Source organism: Schistocerca serialis, chromosome 5 (genome assembly GCF_023864345.2).
Source record: "Schistocerca serialis cubense isolate TAMUIC-IGC-003099 chromosome 5, iqSchSeri2.2, whole genome shotgun sequence".
In the NCBI taxonomy this organism is placed as follows: domain Eukaryota; kingdom Metazoa; phylum Arthropoda; class Insecta; order Orthoptera; family Acrididae; genus Schistocerca; species Schistocerca serialis.
Genome location: NC_064642.1, coordinates 834,569,588 through 834,587,009, shown reverse-complemented (window position 1 = coordinate 834,587,009; position 17,422 = coordinate 834,569,588). Strand labels below are relative to the sequence as shown.

General features: G+C 43.6%; 1 protein-coding gene across 7 annotated transcripts in view; it reads left to right on the top strand.

Moving 5' to 3' along the window:
* Positions 1 to 17,422, top strand: part of LOC126480707 (ribosome-binding protein 1) — a 347,820-nt gene that overhangs the window by 7,093 nt on the left and 323,305 nt on the right. For all 7 annotated transcript variants that reach the window (XM_050103956.1, XM_050103952.1, XM_050103955.1 and 4 more), the window contains one exon: positions 8,338 to 8,992. In XM_050103956.1, coding sequence (XP_049959913.1) covers positions 8,338 to 8,992 — 655 coding nt within the window. The remainder of the gene's footprint in view (positions 1 to 8,337; positions 8,993 to 17,422) is intronic.

Genomic DNA, 17,422 nt, shown 5'->3' with positions numbered 1-17,422 from the left:
GCCAGCGTTTCTCCCGAAGAAACGTGCAGCGGAAGTGCAACCTCTTGCTTTCTCCTCTCAAAATCGCGAAAGCTACAATACTGTTTTCTCCATGCGGGAACTCCAACATGCACTTTCTTCTTCTCGCTCCTCCGCCCCAGGACCGGATGGTATCCACGTCCAGATGTTGCTGCATTTATCAACCCATAGTCTGCGTTACCTCCTTCGCCTTTATAATCGAATTTGGACCGACAGTACTTTTCCCAGACGATGGCGGGAAGCTATCGTTGTTCCTGTTCCGAAACCTGGAAAGGACAAACATCTCCCCTCTAGCTATCGCCCCATTTCTCACACGAGTAGTGTCTGTAAGGTTTTGGAGCGTATGGTGAATTACCGTTTAGCGTGGTGGCTGGAATCTCGCAGTCTTTTTAACACCTGCCCAATGCGGATTCCGAAAGCATCGTTCTGCAGTTGACCATCTTGTTGCTCTCTCCACTTGTATCATGAACAATTTTCTCCGGAAACGCCGAACAGTAGCAATATTTTTTGATCTGGAGAGAGGATACGATACCTGTTGGAGGACAGGCATCCTCCGCACACTGTTCTCTTAGGGCTTTCGAGGTCGGCTACCCCTTTTTCTTCACGAATTTATGGCAGAGCGCACATTTAGGGTGCGGGTGAACACTACTCTCTCCCGTACTTCCTCCCAAGAAAACGGGGTACCCCAGGGCTCCGTGCTGAGTGTTGTACTGTTTGCCATTGCCATCAATCCAATTATGGATTGTCTCCTCTGCGATCCCTTAACACCCTCCGTGTCCTGAATGGTACCTCCTGGGGAGCAGACCGAGTGGTCCTTCTCCGCCTCTCGAGCGCCTTAGTGCGCTCGAAATTGGACTGTGGAAGCATAGTCTGCTCCTCTACTCGGCTGTCTACTCTTCGGCGTCTCAGTTCTATCCACCACTGTGGATTACGTTTAGTGTCTGGAGCTTTTTACACTAGCCCTGTGGAAAGCCTTTATGCTGAGACTGCTGAACCTCCGCTGTCCAGTCGGTGAGCAGTCCTTCTGAGTCGTTATGCTAGCCATCTGTCTTCCATGCCTGCTAATCCAGCCCCAATAATAATTCTTAGAATAATAATTGTTCAAATGAAAGTTCTTAGTTGAATACAATAAGATAATACCATTATTGGGGCAATTTTTTGTCATGTTATTGACGCCTCCTTTGATGTAGGGTATGCAGGCCGCCCCTCCTCCCTACTACCACCGGGAGTCCGCTTCCGTCAACTGCTCCATTCTCTTTCCTTCCGCTTTCCTAAAACCTTCTTGACAGCTTGGGGTACAGCACCGCCTTGGCTCCGTCCCCGGATCTGCCTGCTCCGTGACCTTTGTCGATTTCCCAAGGATGGTACCCCTTCACTTGTTTATCGTCGGGCGTTTGCTGCTCTATGTGCACAAATGACGGACGCCACATTTATTTACACCGACGGCTCGAAAACATCGTTAGGTGTAGGGAGTGCCTATATTGTTGGCGACACCCCAAATCACTTTCGGCTTCCCGACCAGTGTTCGGTTTATACTGCGGAGCTTTACGCTGTTCTCCAGGCTGTCCACTACATCCACCGCCATCAGCGGATACAGTACGTTATCTGCTCAGATTCTCTCAGCTCTCTCCTAAGTCTCCAAGCTCTTTACCCTGTGCACCCTCTGGTCCACCGGATTCAGGACTGTCTGCGCTTGCTCCACCTGGGGGGCGTCTCAGTGGCGTTCCTCTGGCTCCCGGGACACGCTGGTATCTGTGGAAATGAGGCGGCCGATATAGCGGCCAAGGCTGCAGTCTCTCTTCCTCGGCCAGCTCTTCAGTCTCTTCCGTTTACCGATCTACGGAGCGGTTTATGTCGCCAAGTTACTCATTTATGGCATGCGCATTGGTCAACACTTCCCCACAATAAATTGCGGGAAGTGAAAGCCGTTCCTTGCGCTTGGACCTCTTCCTCCCGAACGCGTCGTCGGGAGGAGGTAATTTTAGCTCGACTCCGGATAGGGCACTGTCTTTTTAGTCATCGACATCTTTTAAGCGGTGATCCTCCCCCACTCTGTCCCCACTGCTCTCAGCTGTGGACGGTCAGACACCTTTTAATTGAATGCCCCTATTTTAATCCGTTACGCTCCCGTCTACAGCTATCGCCTGATCTATCGTCGATTTTAGCAGATGACACGCGCTCAGCTGACCGCGTTCTACAGTTTATTAGTGACAGTGAAATGACGTCAGTCATTTGAAGCTTTTTTTTTTGTGGACAACCAACCCCTTTCTATAGTGGACTTTTAAGCATTCCTTCTGCTTTTAGTTTCTCCAATTTTATGACTTTCGTTCCCATTGCTGCTGGTTTTCAATTTCGGTTTTTTACTGTTTCCTAAGTCACGGACCGGGCGCTAATGACCATAGCAGTTTTGCGCCCTACAACCCAAACAAAAAAAAAAAAAAAGAGAGAGAAACAACTCCAAAAGTTTGTTACAAAACACTATAGAGTAGAAAACAACAGAACAGTGATAAACACAGGAAACCTAATACAGAACATACAGGTACCACACACAGCATCACTGATTTAATTCGATATAGAAAATATGTATACCTCCATCCCTATCACAGAAACAATAGAAATCGTAGAACAAAATCTCTCATCCCACAGCAACCTCACCACAGACGTAATAAAGGAAATAACATATATGCTCAGACTGACAACTGAACAAAACTATTTTCAGTTTGAGAAAGAATATTATCTACCAACTGATGGACTGCCTATGGGATCCCCAATATCAGGAACACTAGCAAACATTTTCATCAGTCACCTAGAAAATCAGATATTGGAAAAGATAACCACAAATGAAAGTTTCAAAATCATATATTGGTACAGATATGTGGATGACATTATTTGTCTGGTAGATGAGCCAAGTGAAAAAATAGATGAACTCCATTCAGAAATAAACAAAGCTCATCAGAACATAAAATTCACACGTGAAAAAGAAAATCAAGTAAATTTTCTTCACATTACAATTAAAAAAGAAAATGGCAAACATACATTTAACATCTTTAGAAAACCAACAGCCACAGACACAATAATACATTCCACATCCAACCACCCCCACAGCCAAAAACTTGCAGCACTAAGACACATGTTACATAGATTAAACAGAATCCCACTCAGCAAGAGAAACTATGAACAAGAAATGAGTACAATCATACAAATAGCTAGGAAAAACGGGTATGAGACACATGTGGTACACAGGCTCAATCAAAAAGTAAAAACACAAATACAAAACAAACACAACATTCCCAGAATACAAATGAACTCACAAGCTGAAAAATTACAAACACACTCAACAAACACACACAATGACGACAACACCACACAGAAAAGAACCAGATGGTACACCATGACCTACACACATAAACTAACACACAGAGTTGCAAACATCCTAAAGAGACAGGGTTTCAAAATAGCACATAAGCCTGGGCAAACCCTTCAATCACACTTAAGCCAGCCAGCTACCACGAGGGACAAATTCCAACAATCAGGAATATATAAACTTGAATGTCGAAGTTGTGATGCAGTATACATAGTCATGACATGCAGGAATTCTGAAACAAGATACAAAGAACATATCAGATGTTGGAAGTATGAAACAAACCATTCTACATTTGCAGAGCATTTAAAACACTATAATTATCATCCTACGAACATGGAAGAGGAAATGAAAATAATGAGAATAAGCAACCATGACAAACATCTTATACAAATGCAAGAAAACTTCCACATCCAGAAAGCCATAGCAGAAAACAAAAATGTGATAAATGAACAAACTCACATCAGCACAGGCTCCCTACTACACTTAGTAAAGGAAATAACATAAAACCAAAAGACTCTTCCCCACACCATCTGGACACTCTCTCTCTCTCTCTCTCTCTCTCTCTCTCTCACACACACACACACACACACACACACACACACACACACACACACACACACACACACACACAGCAAAAAAAAAATAAAAAATAAATTATACCACACCATTATACACACACACACACACACACAGCGCACAAAAAAAAATAATAATACCACACGCACACACATATGCATACATGAACAGACCAGATACTTCAATAGTTACACTCGTAGGGTTGGCAATAACATTCGATCTTTGGCAAAAAAATTTGACAGTCGGCAACAGAAACCAAAACATTGCATTAAAGTGGAAAAAACTGCAAATTGGCGTTCATAAGAACAACAACAACACATAAAATGCAACAGGAGTGTAATATTTAAGAGATTGTGCACGCAACCTGTAAGTACAGTTCAAAACATTACTACTTAATAGGAAATACCAACCACCAGAACTGTTTATAACCTATAGGCACAGTGACAAAACGTAAATTAAATAGCTAACATATGTACATATTTCAGGCCACTGATGATGCCTTGCAGAAAATAAAGGCGAAACGCGTATGGCACTAAAATTGTGTTTTATTCAGTTGCTGTCAGACGGTCCATAAGTAAAAAAATTATCAATATACCGCACTTGAGGCAAATTCTGCGATTGTTGCTTTCAGAGGGCACAGCTCACTGCCTCCCTTAATCTGAACTTACGCTCTGTCCCTGGTGGTGTTGTCAACAGGATGTTAAACAGTAGTCTTCTTTCCTTCTTTATTCTGTCGACTAGTGAGTGCCTGCTGAGGGAAGGGTGAAATGCACAGTATAGTGCTTCATGGTTATATCATTTTGGAAAAAAAATATTTGGCCCTAGCTTCTGCACTGTCCATGCTTGGTAATGCACAATGGACAAATATATTCAACATAATTCGGACATTTTTCATATACCTTACAAATTTCAAGATATTGAAGGTTCTTAATAGATTATTATTTGGCCCCTTGCATACTATTTGGTGCATTTTTTTATCTAGCAAGATATTACTCAGCTAATAGGTTACCCACAACATAAATAAATTAACACTTAATAGGTCAAGGTAAATATGGGTGCAAAGATCTAGTGAGTCATTGTCTTGTTCATAGTAATTTGAATCCTATTGGAATTGTTTTAGAGCTAGTCTAATAGTAAAGGTATGTCACTACATATTTTAATCGGGAAATGTAGGAAATGATATCTTGAATCTTGGCTCCACTGTGAATTGAGGTATTGTATTGGATGGGGATTCTATCAGCTTTACCTTCTTAAGAGCCACCTTTCACACATAGTGATGCATGCTGCTAGTGATGTACACAATATCCCAACTGGACATTCAGAGTGTATAAAAGCTTAATTTGTTCCCAGGATGAAGGTAGGAAACAAGGTACTGGCAGAATTGAAGCTGTGAGAACGGGTCGTGAGTTGTGCTTGGGTAGCTCAGATGGTAGAACACTTGCCTGCGGAAGGTGAAAGTCCTGAGTTCGAGTCTCTGTCCAGCACACAGTTTTAATCTGCCAGGAAGTTGCTTAAATTTTTGCTGAAATTTACCATTTACACTGTGATATTTATAGTACATCCCATCTTATTCACTTTGAGGGAGGTGGGCCAGTTGATAGCACACTGGACTCGCATTTGATAGGGTGGCGGTTCATATCATCTGCCCACGTAGTTTCAGGTCACCCTCAATTGACTATTCCAGCTTGAGTGCCCAGCGGTGGGCAGGTGTGGGTAAGAGGCTGGTGCGCAGGCAACCAGACTGGAGCCTGTTCAGTATTTCTACACTGGCTGCACACACATGGACAAGGGTGATTACTGCTTGCACAGAATGTGTTTAATAGGTCAGCCTTGCGAGCAGCTGTGCCTGCTGCCTCCGAGCTAACTAAGGGACAGTGGCGTAGTGGCCTATCCTAAATCACTTGAGGCAAATGCTGAAATGATTCCTTTAAAAGGGAGGTGGCAGATTTCCATCCCCGGCATTGGAACTTGTATTGTTTTCTCATGTGCGTGTTGATGTGTGCAGACTCAGTGTATTTATTGCCATTGTGTGCTATCCTATTCCTTTGTTTTTAGAGTGAGATGAATATGTGAGTTCTCTCTATATTTTTCAGTGGATGTCCACAGTGGAGGTGTGATGTTTCACTCAACACTATTAATGCTGATCTTTTGCATACTTGAATATATTCAATCATTTAATCTTGTAGAGGCTTTCTGATTAATAATAATTCATGTCATATAAGAGTAGTGAGATTTCATAATAGCTGCTTGATGTGTTGTTGTGCTGTGTGGTAGACCATTTTGTTTCACATATTAACTGCATGTTTTGAGAATCTGCATTATTTCATTTAGTTAAAATTTTTACTTAAATGGTTGATACTTTTTATTGGCATTTTATATCGTTTGTGTTTCATGAAGTCTGTCCTGTATTACTATTGATCTTAAGTTTATTGTGATATTAGCACTAACTTTTATATTGGATTATAATTGTCATTTTAGAGCTTTAGAGAACTATTCCATTACTTAATTCAGCACCATAAACAGTTATGAGCTGCAATCCTGCCAATTATTACAAACGTGCTTCAAAATTATTCAACTACAGTTGTGTGTAGGCAACATAACACTGGGATGTATGCACTTTAACTCTAATGTAACATAAATAACATGTGTATCTACTAAATGGACAGTCATTTCCCACATTCACACTTGTAAAAGTAGAAAATTCATTAGCTTCATGTAGGCCTACATGGATTGCTTAAAGGGGAAAAAGTATGAGGAATCAGCACTGTTCATGATTTAAGCAGAAAATTGACAGGTGTGATGGATCCAGCAATACTCGCAGGGTCCCTTAATGTTGATTATACATAGTAAGTTAAGTCTGTGGCCCAGATGAACTGTCTAAACAAACAGTGGCTTTTTTTGAGTAGTACTCTACTGTTTGTTCCTCCCAGACACACTTCACAATCTGACTCAAAGTAATCTGAAGCTCTTGATTTGGTCCAAGACCAGAGCTTTTCTCAAATCATAGGTTACTGCCCACTAAAGATATACATATGACTGCTCGTCATATATGTAGTGCACAACAAATGTAGAGCCCCATAAATTACAAATCCTTTATGGCTGGTATAATAAATACCACTACAGTGTGTTACTTTGGGCATTGTATAATTTTGATTGAGAGGTGGTCAGTGTTGTCAGGACTCTGTTACTGTAAGCTGCGTGCTTGCATCAGATGTTGCCATTTAGTGTGTCAGAGGACCATTGTGTAAAGCCCCATAGGACATATACGGTGAGCCAGAACTCCAACAAACTTTAAGAGGTGGTAGTTTGGACCAAATCGGGGAGAAAAAAAAAAAAAAATAGTAAACATGGGCTTTAAAATGTGTACCTCAAGAGCCATGAGCACTTCATCTTCAATACTGTGAAACACATCTCTTCTACTGCAAGTTTTATGACCAGACAAAACAATTGCCCAGCCGTAACTGGGAGATGCCTCATCGGAACTACAACATACGAAATATTAGTTCACTTTATTATATGAATGATAGATTTGCTTAACTTGATACTATCCATTGCCATTTGAGTGCTTTATAATTTACAACTGTCATTGAATATTAAAGTATCACTTGATGTACTAATTAACAAGCTCATCTCTTGAAGTAAAATATTCAACATTTATATAAGTACATTTCCAATTGAGAGCCTTGAACAATGCTTTAATCCTCTTTGCTGATGACTTCATCAGTGGGGCAGAGTGGTCCTATGCTCAGCTCTATATTGACCTCCACGCGAGGGCACTGCTGTATTGAAAGAGAGAGGGCGTGTCATCTTCAGCCTCTCCCATTTGTCATTGCGTATTGTAGCAAGCCATTGCTAACATCTGTAATATTGATATGAGTTGCCCAACTTTGGTGTGGTGCTGTGATCTTTGGATGATACCACAATAAGCTCTTTACTTCCTATATTTTGAGAGGTGGTAATATAAACTAAAGCAAGGAAAAAATGCCTGGTAGTCATGTCCTCTAAAATCTGTACTGTAAGACTATGAGAATCTCATTCTGAGGTATAACAAAATGCAATAGTGATGATATAATTAACAATCATATTAACAAATTGAATAGACTGTGAAGAATTTTTATCATAGGTAGGGTACCATTTTTATCTGGGAAAATACACATCTGTTAGTCATTATTGTGTGTACTGTATTAGCCTAATTTACTGAGGAAGAGAGAAAAGGGTTCATCATATTCACAATGGGACCATGGTGGTACAGGTGTTAGACTGCAAATGTGGATATTAAAATTTTTTATGTGCCTACATGTTGAGTAACCATAGGAAGATGTGATCATTTGTAATACAATTCTGGTCTGTAGAAACATTTATTTCATCTTGTTTTACAGCGAGAAGATTTGAGAGAGAGTGCAGAGAAGAAAAATTTACCACATGGGCGTGAATCCGCTAGTGCAGAGACTTCAAAAGTAACAGCAGTGTCGGTAAAGGCTGTCACGACAGGAAATGGTGGTAAACTTGGGTCTCAAGGAGCAGAAAAGAAAAAACGTGACAATAGTGTGACTGACTCAAAAGATGGCAGTGAACAGAATAAATCGAATAAAGCATCACCATCAAAGTTGGAAAAGGCAAGTGAAAAAGCACCTATTAAAATGGAAGAAAAGAAACAAGTAACAAAATCTGAAAAGCAGGTTGTCAAAAATGAAAAAGCCATAAACCGAAATGATGATAAACCAAAGCAAAACAAAATTGAAGAATCAGGTGACAAAGGAAGCAAAGCAGTTGTAAATGATTCAAAGGTTTCGTCAGTTAATGAGAAACAACAATCAAACAAACTGGAGACAAAATCATTTCCTGCTGTAAAGACAGAGGACAAGCAGTCACATGCAAACAAATTAGAGAAAGAGACAGAAATTAAAGAAGCTTCCCTCAGAAATGAAAAAGTAGGAACTCAAGCCACTCAGCCAGAGATACCTGCTCCTCCTGTTGGCACTCCAGCTGCCAGAAAGAAGAAAAAGAGTGAGTTGGCAACATTGCAGCAGATGAGTGAGTATAATTTATTTTGTAATTTTTGTTTGTTGCTACTTCAGCTGTGACATGAATTCCTGTGGAAGTTCGTTTGGAGTATTTTTGTTATGATAGCAGAGTCAACATATTAAAATGGTGGAATTAATTTAAAACTCCAATCGGGGTACAAAGTGAAGTCGTGCATTAGAACACTCGTATTCAGTATGATATGGATTCAAACTGCCATCTTGCCATACAGGTTTCATTAGTCTGTGATTTACCTAAATCATTAAGGGGAATTCCTAGTTTTCTGCTCCACTTTCCCGAAAGTGAGCTTGTGCTCGGCTCTGGTGACCTCGGTGACTTCGTAAAATCTTGCAGAATTGTTGTCCTGCAAGAGATGTAATAGAATGCCTAATCATCACTGTGAAGATGCACGCAAAACATTCCACAAGTCTCATGCATATTTGACCTTGTTATTGTTGGCTTTGCCTTTCCAACTTTAATTTACAGGTCAAGCAGTTACATCTAATATGGAATGGTAGTGTACATTAAAGCTGTCTTCTTACCAGATTCCCAGGAATTCTGGAAGGTTACAAATAGAAGACACCCTGTGACTTGAAGTACCATTGAATTTAACCTGCATTAGGAAGCTCTTAATTGATGTAATAAGTCTACATAGCTCTAAACATCGTGACAGAAATGTATTCATTGCTTTCAATCTACAGCTCACGGTTTAGCAGTTAGTGTCACTGCCTCCAGATCACGGAGTCCCAGGTTCGGTTCTCTACCACATGAGAGATTTTCTCCACTCGGGGATCGGGTTGTTTGTATTTTTCTAGTCATTTTACGTCATCTTTCTCAGATGTCGAAATGGCATCAAATAGATTCGCACTAGATGATCGAACTACTTCAGATGGTCTGTAGTCAGTGGAAACACAGTGTTAGCTGGGTTGTCTTTCATTTGCACTGTTGACTACACGGAGTTAACATTGTCGTAAAACACAAAATCTCAAAGAAAGAGCGGATCACAATCTGCTGTTAGAACACTCCTTAATTGAAATGGGTTCGGAAGTAAATAGAGCAGAGCAAGACAAATTGGGTCAAATTAAATTCGTCTCCGTTTCAAGTAACTATTTTGAGCTAATGAGCGATTAATGCTATTGGTTTCCATGTGATTCATTGCTCGGAAAAGTTTTTGAGCATTAATTTTTCCCCTTTTTTTTCCTACCATTCATATCGCTCATGCCCCCGATTTTGCCTAAGGTTATCAGCTGCTCTTATTTTATTACACAGACACGTCGGTTGTACAGGTCAGCAACAGCAGGCGGCGCGTGCGAAGCCACCGAGGCGAGCCGTGAGTTCGTATCACACACACACACACACACACACACACACAGTCTCTCTCGCGCGCGCGCGCGTCGCTGTCAAGGCCAACCGCAGGTCAGTTGGCTCGCTCTTAATAAATGGAGATAAAAATTAACTTGACGTAGTGCAGTGTGTTTAACGACGTCTATCGAGTAATAACTTACTTGACGTCGATGTATGTTGATAGAGCACTTCGTGCTAATAGGGATCTTTTTTCTGACTGTGAAATCCGTTAATAATCTGTTGCATATACAAGAAGTAAACTACTCCCCACTGAAATGACCTGAGCAGCTACTGTGTAGTTTAAAATAAACGTTCCGTTAAGACATAAACTGAAGATACAGAGAAAAATGCGGCAAGAGTTGGCGTGCACCGGCAATGTTCTCATTTTTCTCTTGACATAAAACACTTCACGACATATACAAAAATATATGTATCCATCGCAGAAATTCGGCTGCGTAGTTCTCCTCCAAGGCATGCGTTTCACGGAAACCCAAGTACGAACTAAGCGTGGTTAGTTGTTAATACATCACATAGTCGAGTGAACTGTGAACTGTGTGCTGATAACTAGAACGAATGGACGTGACTATCCGTTATTCATCATGTGTCATGAACTCTACTGTTCTCCCGTGGAGGCATTTTTAACCATATTAACCGACTGTAGAGCTAATGGAAATAAGAAAAATAGCCTGTAAGTAGGTGATGGTTCACCCGAATTTTTTGCTGCTGCATGCCAGGTCCTGTGACCAGTTACTATGACGAACGCTATGCACTGATATAGTCGCTGGCGCGAAGTATGTGAAAATAATTGTTGGCGACTCATTGTTTATCTTAATGGTGGGAATTTGCAGATAATTCTGTAATTAAGGACTTAGTCTCACAGGGAAGATTCCAATAATCACAGAAAGCTAGTAAAATAGCCATCTCGTAAGATATGAAACGGAACGTTATCCTTGTAACTGACAAGTAACTAGATTCTGGGAGAATGGAATTAATGTTTCCGATGTTTGATGTGTGATTTGCGTCGTCGCTTCTTTCACAAAGCTAAGGCACATAAAAAGCCTACTCCGCGATATAAGCTGGTGTGGCATCTGACGTTAATTTCGTGGAAGGGGTGCACGAAATGAATCGCAAATCTTTTCAAAATAAAACTCAAAACTAATGCTACCACATTGTGATAGGTACGCACTACATGCGATAATCTAAACTGAGGGAGTGTAGTGTGTATGAAATTTGTGTGGAATACTTCCGGTAGTCTGATTTTTAATAGTCGTTAACATTGCGTGGGTAAACGCAAAACTGTATGACCACATTTGCATGCAAGAAAGTCAGATTTGTACATTCTGTCGCGTGACTTTTATAAATTAACGAGCTGCTGGAGTTTAGCGCGAGTCTGGCTTACAGGCTCCGGAATATTTTTATTTTTCAGTAAGAGCACAATATTCCCTTTCCTGGCGCTCGTACTTCATTTCTCTGTAAGAGATGATTGATTACTTAGTAATTACGACGACCAACTTCGAAGCTAGGTATGGCTAGAATTGTTCAGTGAATCACTTCTTGAAAGTGACAGCGTTCATTTCCGAATGGTAGTCACTACTTCTTTTTACGCCTAAATGCAAGTTCACTCTCAGAAACGAAATCAGAAGAGTCAGCCAGCATTTAAGTTACCAGAGAACATTTTCCTAACGGAATGTGAAACCGCCAGTGCCACCACTCGTTTTCCAGCAGGTATTCATGGAATGATTTACACATGTTTCATCAAGGTAACGCACTGGAGAATTACCTGTTTCTCTTGCATCATGTATCTTTATAAATGATGTGCTTCGTGCTGCTTCTATGTCACTTATTTCCAAAACTCCCTTCTTAAAATGTTTAAAAACATTGTATTGTAAAATTATTTACATGATGAAGCGCTACTTTTGAAGCCAATTTGCTCAGGCATAATTGTAACAAGTTTTATTTGATGTGAGTGATCCCTTCTTATATACATTTTAAACAAGAAGCGTTTTAAAACACCGTTGTCAAAACCGTCTATTTGTGTTACAGGTTTCTTGCGATTTCGATCATTTTCAGGCGATACAAAAACAAATTTTCCTACTATTCTCTGTACGGTTCTCTTGCCGACAAGTGCTTCTGCAGTTCATTCTTGAGTCTCCAAAATGACAAAAATAGAAGTCTCGCTTTCAGATTCGCATTTGAAGATGATTTAAATGCGGGACATAAACCTTCTCGACTGCTTGCGAAGCATCTACATCTACATGATTACTCTGCCATTCACAATTAAATACCTGACACAGCGTTCATAGAACAACCTTCAAGCTGTCTGTCTACCGTTCTACTATCGAACACCGCATGGGAAACAAGAATACTTTAACCTTTCCATACGAGCTCTAATTTATTTTATTATGATCATTCATGTCTATGTACGTGGGCGCCAACAAAGTATTTTCACATTCTGAGGAGAAAGTTAGCAACTGAAATTTCATGAGAAAATCTTACGAAAACGAAAAACGCATTTGCTTTGATGATTGCATTCCCTATTCGCGTATTATATCCGTGGCAGTCTCTCCCCTATTTCGCAAAAATACAAAACAAGCTGCCCTTCTTTGAACTTTTTCTATCAGTTCTATCTGCTATGGATCCCACGCCTGAGAGCAATACTCCAGAAGAGGGCGGAAAGAGCTTAGTGTAAGTAGTCTCCTTAGTAGACCTGTTGTATTTTCTAAGTGTTCTACCAATAAATCGCTGTCTTTAGCTTGCTTTCCACACATTATCCATGCGATAGTTGCATTTTAAGTTATTCGTAATTGTAATCCCTAAGTATTTAGTTGACTTTACGTCCTTTAGAATCGTGTGTTCTATTCTATAAACCGAATTCATCGGATTCCTTTTAGTACTCATGTGGATTACGTCAAACTTTTCATTATTTAGTCAGTTCTCACCATAAAGACGACTTATCAAAATCGTTTTCAGATTTGTTTCAATCTCTGACGTTATAAGACGGTAAATCGCAGCATCATCAGCAAGCAGTCTAGGAACACTGCTCAGATGTCTCCTAAATCGTTTATTAGATCAGGAATAGAGGAGCGCCTAAAACGCTTCCTTGGAAACGCCAATCACTTCTGTTTTACTCGATGATATTCCGTCGGTTCCTACGTACAGTGAACTTTCTGACAGTAAGTCACGAAACCAGTCGCACGACTAAAACGATACTGCATAGGCACGCAGTATAATTACGTTGCCCGTACGGAACTTAACATTCATTGCCGTCACGTGACATTTTCATTTGGAAGTCACGCTAAAATGTTTACAGATAAACATTCACGGCTAAGCTGGTACAAGAAAGCAACATCTACATCTGAGTTAATAATTCGGTCACACTGTTAATGAAATGGCATTGTCGCAAAATACTGCTACAGGGAGAGAGATTCCTGCAGTCCAGTTCGTATCTCGCGGCTAGCGACGCGGAAAGAGAATGAATCTTATTGGCTACTAGCAGTTAATGGTGGTGGATGCGCAGAACGGCTACCAGTAAACACTAGAGTCTTTTAACAATAAAACGCAAAACTATTGAACTTACATGTATAAAACTACTAGAAACTACAGATTACAAATAAATTGATGTTTAAAATATTTGGCATTAAGCATGTAAGCAGTAGTGGGGCAATAGGGGCAGCAGGACAATGTGCTAGTGCGAGTTTCCTACATTCAGGAGCAAACCAACCGTTCTGCTAAAAGTATTATGACCCCCATGGAGAAAATCTGACACTTAGACAGGCTCTTAACCTATTGTTCAGTTAAGGGGTTTTCCAAGGAACCACCCCCTCCCCCAATACCTCACGCCCCCTCCCCCAATACCTCACGCCCCCCTCCCCCAATACCTCACGCCCCCCCTCCCCCAATACCTCACGCCCCCCTCCCCCAATACCTCACGCTCCCCTCCCCCAATACCTCACGCCCCCCTCCCCCAATACCTCACGCCCCCCTCCCCCAATACCTCACGCCCCCCTCCCCCAATACCTCACGCCCCCCTCCCCCAATACCTCACGCCCCCCTCCCCCAATACCTCACGCCCCCCTCCCCCAATACCTCACGCCCCCCTCCCCCAATACCTCACGCCCCCCTCCCCCAATACCTCACGCCCCCCTCCCCCAATACCTCACGCCCCCCTCCCCCAATACCTCACGCCCCCCTCCCCCAATACCTCACGCCCCCCTCCCCCAATACCTCACGCCCCCCTCCCCCAATACCTCACGCCCCCCACCCCTCCCCCAATACCTCACGCCCCCCACCCCTCCCCCAATGCGTCTCGCCCCCCACCCCTCCCCCAATGCGTCTCGCCCCCCACCCCTCCCCCAATGCGTCTCGCCCCCCACCCCTCCCCCAATGCGTCTCGCCCCCCACCCCTCCCCCAATGCGTCTCGCCCCCCACCCCTCCCCCAATGCGTCTCGCCCCCCACCCCTCCCCCAATGCGTCTCGCCCCCCACCCCTCCCCCAATGCGTCTCGCCCCCCACCCCTCCCCCAATGCGTCTCGCCCCCCACCCCTCCCCCAATGCGTCTCGCCCCCCACCCCTCCCCCAATGCGTCTCGCCCCCCACCCCTCCCCCAATGCGTCTCGCCCCCCACCCCTCCCCCAATGCGTCTCGCCCCCCACCCCTCCCCCAATGCGTCTCGCCCCCCACCCCTCCCCCAATGCGTCTCGCCCCCCACCCCTCCCCCAATGCGTCTCGCCCCCCACCCCTCCCCCAATGCGTCTCGCCCCCCACCCCTCCCCCAATGCGTCTCGCCCCCCACCCCTCCCCCAATGCGTCTCGCCCCCCACCCCTCCCCCAATGCGTCTCGCCCCCCACCCCTCCCCCAATGCGTCTCGCCCCCCACCCCTCCCCCAATGCGTCTCGCCCCCCACCCCTCCCCCAATGCGTCTCGCCCCCCACCCCTCCCCCAATGCGTCTCGCCCCCCACCCCTCCCCCAATGCGTCTCGCCCCCCACCCCTCCCCCAATGCGTCTCGCCCCCCACCCCTCCCCCAATGCGTCTCGCCCCCCACCCCTCCCCCAATGCGTCTCGCCCCCCACCCCTCCCCCTATCCGTCTCGCCCCCCACCCCTCCCCCTATCCGTCTCGCCCCCCACCCCTCCCCCTATCCGTCTCGCCCCCCACCCCTCCCCCTATCCGTCTCGCCCCCTACCCCTCCCCCTATCCGTCTCGCCCCCCGCCCCTCCCCCTATCCGTCTCCTTCCTCCTCACCCCTAGTCCTCTCCCTCCAAGTTGTCATAGGCAGTAGCTACATCCATTGTGTTCACTATGAAGTCTGGAGTCGGACCTAGTTCACAGCACCACCACCAGAGGACGCTGTCGTCCTCTCCCCTCCTGTACGTAATCCAGGATGGCGGCTGCGGCTCAGGCTGTGTCCAGCTGCTGGACTGCGAGGAATTGTTCACTGTTTTCAATTGTAGAGATGTCTCTACTGGAGGAGGAGTATATTATCTGTAACCATGCACCTGAGGACTGTGTCGATAGCAATGACGTTTGGTGAAGATAAATTCATTAATGAAATAATGAAGATGCAGCAGGATGGGGCTAATTCATGCTTTGCAACTGATGCTGATAAATGTGTGTGCTGTAACTGTAGATCATTTGATAATAGTCCACTCAGACTTCCAAAGTGCAAGAGCTAAGACATTCACTCCAGTGCATGCAGTCTGCTGGAAGAGAGACCTTGTGCAGGGCTCCCAGCCCCAAGTGTGTCTGTGTGAGAGAGAGAGAGAGAGAGAGAGAGAGAGAGAGAGAGAGAGAGAGAGATTTCTTAGTCCTACAGGTGTTCTGGTTTTCATCAGTTTTCTGAAATGGCGAGTGGGCTTATTTTTATATTTGCTGCTGGTGGAGTCAGGAATGTTATTTTCCTCTCTTCTCAAAGCCCACACCAGCTCAGATGGGAAAATCAGAATAATTACACAAACATAATTCGAAGCACCGTCCTACAGATGAGTAAAAGGACTGGGATTTTTGATGTTTTACAGCAGCTGGTCTGGAGATGTTCTAAAGCCACAATGGTGGATGAGGGACAGCATCCTGTCGGGTGTGGATGGTCTGCTTGGGCATGTCTCTACACAGTCGAACAAAGAAGAAATCCCTTTACTCTTTGTCATCGCAGAACTTTCCGCAGATACCTTTCTCCTGTCTTGTTCGAGCCAGTCTGTAGAGGCTCCTATGCCCCACACAAAGAATGTCCTGATAGAGAATTCTCATTGGCTACCCACCAAACTGCTGCAGCTGCTGGTGTGGGAGCACCGTCCACGATTTTCTGCAGATGAGAGGCAAAAGTATTTTGTAGACACGAAAACACCATACAGCACTCACATTGAACTGACAGTTAAACCTTGCAAAATTGGCTTACAGATAATAAGATAAGAAAATTATCACCAAAGACACTTCCTCAATTACACTGCTCTGCTAATGCAAAGGAAAGCTTGAATTTTTCAGTGTGAAACCTGTCAAACTGCAGCTGCTGCTGATGTGAGAGCTCTGTCCACCATTTTCTGCAGATCAGACATTCAGCGGAAAACTATTTTGTACAGATTGAAGGAAAAAAACACATGGTAGCCATATTGCACTGACAGGTAAACCCTGCAAAAGTGGTCTACAGATTATGAAATACAGAAAAACTTATTCAGTTGCACTGCTCTGCTCCTGTTGAGGAGTGTGAAACCGATCTGCAACCAGGCTATATCACAACATACCATATCGATGTAGTTAACACAATTCATATCCTGCACCATACGAAACCATCACTTCTGCATCCTGCATATAACTATTGACCATCATACACTTGTACATACCATGTGAAGACAGCCAGTAATGGGGCAACAGGGGCATCAGGACAGTTTGTTAGTGCGGGTTACCTACATTCAGGGGCAGACCTATTATTCTGCTAAGAGGATTATGACCCCTTGGGGATAACCCATCCTTTTGATTGATAGGTCCTTATCCTATTGTATGGTTAATGGGTTTTCCAAGGAATCCCCCACCCCTCTACTCCCCCTCTCCCACGTCTGGGACATCCCCTCGCCAATACAAGCACTCTTTTGATATCAATTTGAC